Raw genomic sequence first — 10,279 nt, forward strand, 5'->3', positions numbered from 1 at the left:
GTTGTTTTGGACCCTAGGCCCTGGAACGACACTGCCCACATATATGGTAGGCTGACCTACCTCAACCAGTACGATGAGAAGAGGTCAAGTTGATAATATTACCCATCAAAGGGGGTAAAGGGTCACAGTCACTCACTTCATCTAGCAGGATGTGTGGTAGTTTGAATGACGTGGTAACTGTCTTGGGGTAACTGTCCCAATGGGACTATAAAGTGACTTACCTCACCTTATCACCATCCCAGGTGACTCTGAGGTTTGGTGTTCTGAGCTTGTTTACCTCAGCAGAGTGACAAGGCAGCACTGCTGGCTCAGCTTCTGGACACTGTCAGGTCTGTGCTATCTGTGCAAGGACAGTTCCAAAGTGTGCACTAGGCTGAGTGGCTGCTCCTGAGCAGACTGTCCACCAGAGGAGTTCAGAAACGCAGCACCCATGCTGAGCAAACCAATACCCGGGACTGGTACAACCAATGCTAGTTTTGTAACTGTATTTCATACAACAGCACTTTAGAAAGCAAAACTGAGTAGAAGTCTTCAGCTAGAAAACCAACAGTCCGGGATACCAGTACTTGATAAAGAAGCTAAGTTCATGTAGAGAAGATAAGGAAGTGAACGTCCATCTGATCTGTGGCCAAAGATGATGACAAGCACAACTGTGGGATAGACAAATACAGTTGTGGAGGAAAGGGCAGAGTGGGGACTGAATAAGGAGCTGGAAAAGACCAAGGGAAATGTTTACGATAGAATTTCGGTGAGGTGCAGGGAGAGGGCCAAGGACAGACAGTTGCAAGTGGCAGAGATCACCACAGTGCTCAATCCTAGAGAAAGCAACTGGGCTGGATCCACACATGTGGAAAGGCAGGTCTTACTCAAGTGGGCAACAAAGCAAGCAAGAACCTTCCCTGAATCTGCTGGGGTACACATAGGAGCAACCAGCCAATGGAAACCCCTAAGACATACAGCTTGGAATTTGTGTTCACTAGCCTGAAAGGTTGCTGGCTGAGGTGGAACTGGGAGATAGTTATGAAAGTAAAGCACTTGTGTGTAATTGAAGGCCTGAGCTCATGTGGTTGTACCAGGATAAAAAGCCGAGCAGAGTAGCTTAATTTTAGGGCTTAGAAGTCAGAGGCAGGAAGATCACTGCGGTTTGCCAGCAGTCTTGGCCAGGAAGCAAGGCCAAATTCAGTGAGAAACTGTGTCTCAAAAGGTAATGTGAAAAGAGCTACCTCTTGGATCACCAACATGTAACAGATGTGGATCTTTGACCTTCACAAAAACACACACGTACCCCTCCCGCAAACATGTTCACAGATATGCTCTACACACACAAACTGACAAAATGGGAAAATTATTTTAACTTGTTAAATTCAACTTAAAAAAAAAGACAATAACTTGTATATATACTAACAAAAATATTTTCACTAAGCACCAAGAAATTAAAGATGTCGGTATTTTCACAATCCTTATTATTGAAAAACCAGCCAAAATGTAACCAGTTTATTTAGGTTTTAGCCAAGAAATCCAAAACTGGCTGAGCTGTCAGTGCTTCAGAAAATGTGTGGGTTTTAGGTTTTTTGTTTTGTTTGGCGGAGGAGAGCAGCTCGTATGCGGCCTACAACAGCTTCAAACCTGCTATGTAGCTGATTACAAGCATGCTACCATGCCAGTCTAAATTTTTCAACACTGTTTATGTATTCTAATTATGGGGACTTGATGGTCTCACGCTGGTTCTAATTGGTCCAGCCACTAAATATCATACAATCAAGGACACGTATGAAAAGACTAAGATCCTGCATAATCATGGAAATTCCTAATTCTAAAGGTGTACAATGGAGCAACTAACTAACATAGTCACAATTCATAAAGCATAATAGAACCTAAGAAAGCCAACAAAATTAAAAACGAAACAGAACACTGTGCCCTGGGATGCAGCGAAGGCGCAGTCTGAAGTTTCAGAGACCAAATGGCTGTGCCCAGACCTGGAACGCAGTGAGAGGGTGTTAACGCTTGGGACCTGGGCTTCAAGGCTCCAGAAACCAAATTGGGCAAAACCAAGCAGGAGATGCACTGACTATTCAAGAGGTATGGAGTATTTGTTTTGGGTAAAGTGAGGTGCTTGGCTTTGGGGGTAATAAAACAAACAAAAAAGCAAAACTCAGAGACAGAGACAATCCAAGCAGGCCTTTGGCCTCACACCTCACCGGAGCCTTCCCTGTGACTCCATTCCTTACACTGACCATGGCAGCACCGCCCAAGAGCACTCAGCTGCCATATTCCTGTTATGTGTGCCCTCAAGGCAGAGTGAACAAGGACTCAGAAAATGTAGCAGCCCAGACAGACTCCAGCATGAAGGTAAGATCCTCCTGTAATCCTACATTAGCAGCATCTTAACTTCTGAGCCATGTGAAACATGCTCTCCCTGTGCCGCCCTGAAGCATCCTTGTGAGGCAGTTGAGCTTTGGCACAGCACAGCACACTGACATATCTGTCTACACTACCTCTGGTTGTTACTAAGGCTGATAACCAAACTGTATCCTCTGGCTTCTCAAACTATTAAACACTGTTTCCTTCAGGTTTTTCACCAAATTTATAGCTTAAGAAAAAAGAGAGATAAAGCCACAAAATGTTGTCAAAATAAATGGCAAAGGCCAATTAAGAATGTGTGTGATGGCTCTAACAGTCTAAAGATTAAATAGTGCTAAAGATTAAAAAAAAAACAAAAACAACAACAACAAAAACACACACTACTTTATCAAAGATTCAGGCATTTTATAAAGTATTCAGGAATTTAGAGTACCCGAGGAGCTTGAGGCAGGGGATCATAGGTTCAAGGGCTGTCTGGGCTTCATACTGAAACCCTACCTTATAAAATAGGGACATAAACAAATAACAACTCATTGTCCAGTAGAGTCCTTCCAATATGCCAGGTTTGTAAGGAAAGGTGTCTGGCAAGCCTGCAAGGCTGCACCACAGGCCAGAGTCCTTAGGTCTGCTTCAGAGGTGCAGGTATGTTGGCAGATGCCTGCTCAAGGTAGGCCAAGGAGCCCTGAGGCATGTCGGCTGGCTTCTTGTGCTGCACATTGATGTCTTCCAGCACCTGCTGCCAATGTCTCAGTTTTGTCAAGTGCTTCTGGACCAGAGCATCTTTCCGCTGCAATTCACTCCTTAGTTCTGAGACATCCTACAGACGAAAGTGGTAAGGGGGAGAAAGAAAGTGATGAGGTCAGTCATCTCAAACAAGAGTAAATGAATAAATTACTACTCCTTAGTAAGGAGTACTAAGGAAGACCCTGGTGGCACAGGTCTGTAATCCCAGCTTCTTTGGAGACTGGGCAGAATCATGAGTTTTAAGGCCAGAGTGAGTTCAATAATAGCTTGGGTAATGCAATGAGGCTTTGTCTCAATAAACAAACAGGAAGAGGAAGAAGAGGATAAAGAAGAATAGGGGAGGGGATATAGTTCAACCAAAGAGTGTTTGCCTAGTTATGCTGAAATGGCATTAAAAAAAATCAACACTAAGAAACAAAATCACAACAAGGGAACGCATCAAAGCTTTAAAAGCTCATCACTCTGTGGGTTCTACTATTTGACTCAGTCAAAGCAATTCTTTGTTGTTTTGTTATGTTTTTCCAGACAGGGTTCTCTGTGTAGCCCTAGCTGTCCTTGAACTCAGAGATCCGCCTGCCTCTGGTACTGGGATTAAAGATGCATACAGCAGCCACTACCACCACCTGGCAAAAGCAACTCTTCCATGAGCGACGTCTGCCTAATACAGTAATTTTAATATTTAATGGTTTTTCCTTTTATAAGAAAAAGACACAAGTCTAAGATTAAAAATCACCTCAGAACATCTAAAAGACCACTAGTAAAAATACCAAACAGATAAAATATGAAACAGGTGTTAACAGCTGTAAGGATCTACACTATTCTACAATTTCAGACTATAAAGTGTTAAAAAAATCACATCTGTGTCAAAAGCTTAATATGAACAGTGATGTTAAATTCTTTATTGAAATTTGGCTTTGGGTCTGGAGAAATGGCTCAGTGGTTAAGAGCACTTGGTTGCTCTTGCAGAGGACCTGGGTTCAGTTCCCAGCACCCACAAATCAGCTCGCAACCACCTGTAATTCCTGATCTAGAGCATCCAATGTGCTCTTCTACCATCCACAGGCACTGCATGTGGTACACATACTAACACGGTAGGACAACACATTTATGCACACAAAACATTTATACACACAAAACAAGCAAAACTTTTAATAGTAGCCTTAACTGTGTCTACATTATTAGGGTATTTATATCAAGAAGTGACTTGGTGTAGCATACTGTAAGAACGTGAGCTTACTATTACTGTTCTCTACAGCTGGTCTCCTGGTTGAAAAGACCCTCTCTGATGAATTGGTTATGGAAACCTGTTTACTTCAAAAGCTGCCAAAATCCATTCCTCAGTGGCCTTGGAACTGGAAGGAGTTCAGTCTTCCATGTTGGGGTGGCAGGAATTATCTACTACCGTCAAAACTTTCTAGTTCTCATGGCAACTCATTTCTAATTATCCCAGATTAAAGCAGATTAAAGCCCTTTTAAGGAACCTTGGCTAGAAACATGGCGGGACCATGCTGAACCGAGCTCCTTAGGGCAAGGCCCTTGAAGACCCCGTCCTCTGGGCAAGGACTTGTGGAAACGACACTGCAAAGGCCTGTACCAATCCTAGGGAGCACCTGTATTTTTGGCTTTTGCTGTGTTTATTTATACAATAATTTTTAGTTTCACTTTTACTTTATTAGTCATGATTATAACTGCATTTATGATGAACCTGGAGTGTCTTTCTTGAAACACAGAAACCAGTTCTCCTGGCTGCTTCTACAGTCATCCTGAATAAGAAGGAGGAACTCACTAAGGTTAATGATTTTTGCTGACTTAATTAATCTAGAAAAAAAAAAGATAACTATACGCCAAGAATTTAGGGGATAGTTTCTTAAAAGATGGCATTAAGAACCCACAGAACATATAAAGAACAAAAGGCAGAAAAGACAGACATCTATCCAATGCCAGAAAAAAATCAACATAGACTCTAACTCTCCCATTCCCCTTGGAGACAAAAGTACATGTAGAATCTGCCAAGAAATATAGAAACTCGGTCCTGACAGTTAAGATTTAGGTATTTAATCATTACCATTCTGAGAATGTATGAAAGACTACATCTACTGTTCACTCAAAATGGTACATAAGCCATAAAATTAGACTTACTTGAAAAATATTATTTTAGACAGGCTAGTACACTCTCTGATGATTACAAAAATAAAAAAAGCAACATATTATTAAAGATTAATCATGTTTGTCACTGCATGTCTGCTACTAATCGGAGATGCTTGGCTAAAGAGATATAATTATGCACTGGTGTGAAGTAAAAGTTAATTTATACTTTAATATAAGTTAAAGGTCAATTAACAACAACTTGGGAGTGGGGTTGAAGGAAAAGAAATCAAAATGGGTAAATGTCAATGATGCTTGGAAATAAGTAAAGAAAAATGATTTGAAACTGCTCAAGCTTAAGTGTTCTAGATCCTATATGAATAAAGAGGGGTCTGGTTATTCAGAGCCATCTGTTTGAAAAACAAATGGTGGTCAGACTCATTTTTGCCGACTCCACACATCCATCCTTTGGACCAGAACTCTGCTGGAGCTGAACCAGCAATTTCCTTTCTCCCTTCTTTTTTAAAAGCCCTGGCTGGCCTGGAACTTGCTATGTAGACCAGATTGGCTTTGAACTCAAAAGAGGTCTGCCTGCCTCTGCCTCCTGAGAACTGGGATTAAAGACATGCGCTACCATGTCTGGCTAGAATAATTATATTTTTATTCTATCAAGTAATTAGACCATTTCCTATGCCCAAGGTACCAAGTAAAGCAATTTAGGAACATAATTACAGTTCCTGTCAAAGTTAACTTTTGATCTATACTGATGTTTCATAACTTTTCTCAGAAGGCAATGCCTGCTCTTTAAGAAAACTTTTCCAGGAAAACTAATGTGTGAAATGAGTAGGCAGGGCTGTTTGCAGCTCTGCTCCCTCTCCAATGACCGCCCCATATGTCCAGGCTGTCATAAATGCTGGTACTCTCATCAGTTCGTTGACCTATGAAGACCTCCTACAACTGACAGGAAGAAGGTACATCTTGTTAAGAGACTATGGAATCCAAATGACACTTGTTCCCCTTAAAAGTTGGAGGAAAGTCAAATTCATACCTCTTTGATAACTTGATCTGGTTTCTGGACAGACAATTGCAACCTTTTTTGTAAGAAAAAGCATTCTGTCTGTCTTGCAATGTCCAAAAACTTCTGGATACACTGATCAACACCTTAAAAAAAAGAGAGACCCCAAAAGTTTATATATGTACACAAGGTGTATATTTATCTCCCACTTAAATGAATAGTTAAAGTATTAAAATAGCACTTTCTCGTAGACATTAATTTGGGATTTTAATCTTGATGACATCAATAATAACCATCTTCAAGTTCTCATGTAAAAGTAGCATAAAATAGCAGGTAATTCATCTTTTTCTCAGATCAGAGACCTTACACAACATAGAAGTTAAGTCTTCCAAAGAAACACAATCCAGACTCTTAGCAAAGTAGGACAATTTCCACTATAAAAAAGTTACGAGATGGGGATTTATGGGGATTTAGCTCAGTGGTAGAGCGCTTGCCTAGCAAGGGCAAAGTCCTGGGTTCGGTCTTCAGTTCCAGAAAAAAAAAAAAAAAAAAAAAGTTACAAGACACTGGAGAAAGAATATGCCTAACAGGGCGGGTTGTGGTACGCTCTGTTAATCCCAGCACTCTAGAGGCAGAGACAGGTGGCAGATCTCTGTGAGTAGGAGGGCAGCCTAGTTTGCAGAGTGAGTTCCAGGACAGCCAAGTTCTACACAGAGAAACCCTGTCTTGAAAAAAAAAATGCATAACAGACTTATATTTCTGTGAGAGCTGGTGAAAACAAAATCAACAAAATTTGTGGGTTTTAAACAGCATTCATTAGTTTTATGTAGTAGTACATCATAATAAAATGAGAAGTTCATTTTAAGTGGTTCATAAGGACTCAAAAAAACATGTCAGCTAGTAAACCAGAGAGCCAACAGTTTATGGGGACTCTGCACACACCTTACTCCCTTGAAACGTTCCAAGATACGCAGGGCTAAACCCACAGATATAAAGTCAACAATAGACATCTTGCTGATGACAAGAACACAGTGTGTGAAGAGGAAAATCTTACCAGTTCGAATTTCTTCCTGATCAGTCCCATTGACATAATCCTGACTCACAAGGGAAGCAAAGCAAGCCTACATGAGCAAAACATAAAAAGTGTTATAGACACACCAGCTATTATTTATGAAATAGGCAATAGTCTCTCCTGAGACCATTCAGTAAGTGGACATTTTTTGCATCTGTACTTGAGAAGACATAGGGTCAGTGTAGACACCAGGTAAAGCAGATTTCAGCTAGTCTGGCCCAAGACTGATTTGCTGACACTGTCACATGGCTTTATTCCCACCAGCTGCCTCTTCCTCACTGTCTTATTCCACACCTAGACACCTTTCAAACCCATCACAGCCATGTCACTCTGGCTGACACTTACAAGAATTGTATATATTCATGGTGTTATCTGTTTACTCTTTCTAAATGGTATCTCCTGTTCATGAATCCTCCTGGTAGCTCCAGATCTGAGGCACAGAAACAGTCACAAGGGTATCCCACTTCTGTAACAGCTCAACAAATCAGACTGCCTAGCCTGTGCACTGTAAAAGTTAAGTTAGTGGAGCTTGGCAAGGTTTTCACAGCAGTAACTGACCTTATTGGCCATTCTTTTCAGCCATTGTTATTTGTCTTCTACCAACAGTTCTGCCTGTGTGGTTCGGCACTATAGTCTAAGCACTTGGAATACTATTTAGCATTTAGTAATAGCAGATATGTGTGTGTGTGTGTGTGTGTGTGTGTGTGTGTGAGAGAGAGAGAGAGAGAGAGAGAGAGAGAGAGAGAGAGAGAGAGAGAGAAATGGTTAGTGTCACATGGATAATCAAATCCCAGAGGGAGTTTTGAAAGGGCGCCAACTGAGCTGTCCATGGAAGTGCACCACAGGGGCACAAGCAGCGCCCAGAAAAGATGAGAAAGGTAAGGAAAGTAAAAGAGCTGTCTCAGTCAGGATTTCTGTTCCTGCACAAACAGCATGACCAAGAAGCAAGTTGGGGAGGAAAGGGTTTATTCAGCTAACACTTCCACATTGCTGTTTCATCACCAAAGGAAGTCAGGACTGGAACTCAAGCAGGTCAGGAAGCAGGAGCTGATGCAGAGGCCATGGAGGGATGTTTCTCACTGGCTTGCTTCCCCTGGCTTGCTCAGCTTGCTTTCTTATAGAACCCAAGACCACCAGCCCAGGGACGGCACCACCCACAGTGGGCTGGGTCCTCCCACCTTGATCACAAGTTGAGAAAATGCCTTACACCTGGGTCTCATGAAATCATTTCCACAACTGAGGCTCCTTTTCTCTGATAACTTCAGCTTGTGTCAAGCTGACACACAAAACTAACCAGTACAAGAGCTGACGGCAGCTGACAGAGGAACACAGGCTGGGAACAAAGGCCCCTGACAGCAGTGAGTGAATACTAACACAAAGACACAGTTATACACAAGTCATAACTACACACAAAGTTCCTTTCAGAGGCAATGAATCCTCCTGGTAGCTCCAGATCTGAGGCACAGAAACAGCCACAAGGGTATCCCACTTCTGTAACAGCTCAACAAATCAGACTGCCTAGCCTGTGCACTGTAAAAGTTAAGTTGTGTTGGATTTTGGGGGCATGAGCATGATTTGAGTATTTCAGGAAACCTATGGCTCTCAGAGCTTAGGTGGCTTCAACAAAGGCAGTAGGCCATGCAGACTTGTCAGGCAGTGGTGGTGCACTTGTTTAATCCCAGCACCCTGGAGACAGGGACAGTTATGTGTTCAAAGTCTGCCTGGTCTACACTGAGAACTTGTTCCAACACCAAACCAAACAAAAAAACAAACAAAAACTAACTTTGGAAACCAGTTCCTGCGCACCTCCTCGCACCTCTTCCCAGCCCCCCTTATCTTTTGAAAAACACTTAAAGCATGGGCCGTTATCGACAGTCTTAAGGAGGTTGAAAAGAACACACGGTATTCTATTAAGAGACTAGAATTTTAGGGCTGGAGTGATGGCTAATCCGGTAAAGATGTTCGCCACCACACTGGAGTTCCATCCCTTGCATTCACATGGTGGATGCAGAGAAGTGACTTCTGTGAGTTGTCCCTTTAACCTCCAAAAGTGCACCAATAACATGCATAAAAAAAACAAGTAGAATACAGTTTATTTTTTAAAAGAATGCTTTTCAGAAGTATGACTAGGCTAGCTTTTGCCTGGAAAGGCAGAAGGCCAGAATACTAGCCTGCACAAACCAAGGCCGAGTTTGGGCAAGTCCCTTCTGAGTCGTACTTTCTGCATCCAAGAGTGGATGAATCCAAACGTTCTACCAAAGTTTCCTCCCGCAGTAAGAACTCAATTTGTCCCAAAAAAGAGCATTTGCCAAACGACTAGAAAGCGAAAGCCGGAGACGTCAAGGGGTGGCACCCAAATAGAAAGGCTAACAGGTTAAGTAGGGGGCAAGGGCCACAGGAAGGCCTACACAGAACACGGAAAAACAAAACACAGCACAACAGGAAAAGCGTTCAATATGTGACTTGAAACTCAGAGGAGCATAGTCAAGTAACCACGCTACAGGGAAGTCCAGTTCCTACTAGACCCTCAGGTATAAAAGGAGCCTGGGAATCTAAAGAGCCCCAAGAATGTTGTGAGTTGGGCGGGCTTCAAGGCCACGGTCTCCAGAAATGTCGCGCGGTTGCAGGGACAGACTAGAGGACGGGCCACGGGTGGTACCCAACCTACCCTAGGCGACTTCCATTCTTCGGTCCCCCACATCAACTAAGCGCCGGGACCGAGAAAGGAATTAACCTGCGAGCCTTCCGCACGAGTGAGGGCTCACAAACACGCCCACCTCTCGGCTTACCTCGAATGATGATTCCAACTCGTCCACCAAAGTGCTGTTAGATGGTCTCGGAGCCCCAGGGGCTGCTTGTAGAAGCGACGCCTGGCCTGGGAGCCCGGGCGGTGGCGGAGGAGGTCCTGGAGGCTGGCCGGCGAACATCCCTCCCAGGGACGCCGCCATGTCTGTAATGGCGGGCGGAAACGCCACCGGGCTCGCGTACGCAGGCGCAGGCAG

At 43.1% G+C, this 10,279-nt stretch overlaps 1 protein-coding gene across 1 annotated transcript; it reads right to left on the reverse strand.

Annotated features, from left to right (window-relative positions):
* Positions 1-1,470: 1,470 nt before the first annotated feature.
* On the reverse strand, positions 1,471-10,267 carry Med28 (mediator complex subunit 28). Its single transcript, NM_001107217.1, has 4 exons — positions 10,067-10,267; positions 7,260-7,326; positions 6,239-6,351; positions 1,471-3,178 (listed from the first exon to the last, which is right to left on the reverse strand). The coding sequence occupies exons 1-4, from the start codon at positions 10,223-10,225 to the stop codon at positions 2,981-2,983; spliced, it is 537 nt and encodes a 178-aa protein (NP_001100687.1). The 5' UTR covers positions 10,226-10,267; the 3' UTR covers positions 1,471-2,980.
* Positions 10,268-10,279: the final 12 nt, after the last annotated feature.

Source organism: Rattus norvegicus, chromosome 14, assembly GCF_021556685.1.
Source record: "Rattus norvegicus strain SHRSP/BbbUtx chromosome 14, alternate assembly SHRSP_T2T, whole genome shotgun sequence".
Lineage (NCBI taxonomy): Eukaryota > Metazoa > Chordata > Mammalia > Rodentia > Muridae > Rattus > Rattus norvegicus.

Excerpts from the sequence above, each read along its gene's own strand:
- Med28 (NM_001107217.1), bottom strand. The coding sequence starts at position 10,225 with ATGGCGGCGTCCCTGGGAGGGATGTTCGCCGGCCAGCCTCCAGGACCT. Across the intron at positions 7,327-10,066 it reads AGTTGGAATCATCATTCGAG|GCTTGCTTTGCTTCCCTTGT; the intron begins GTAAGCCGAGAG and ends TTGCTCATGTAG. Across the intron at positions 3,179-6,238 it reads CAGATCAAGTTATCAAAGAG|GATGTCTCAGAACTAAGGAG; the intron begins GTATGAATTTGA and ends TTTCGTCTGTAG.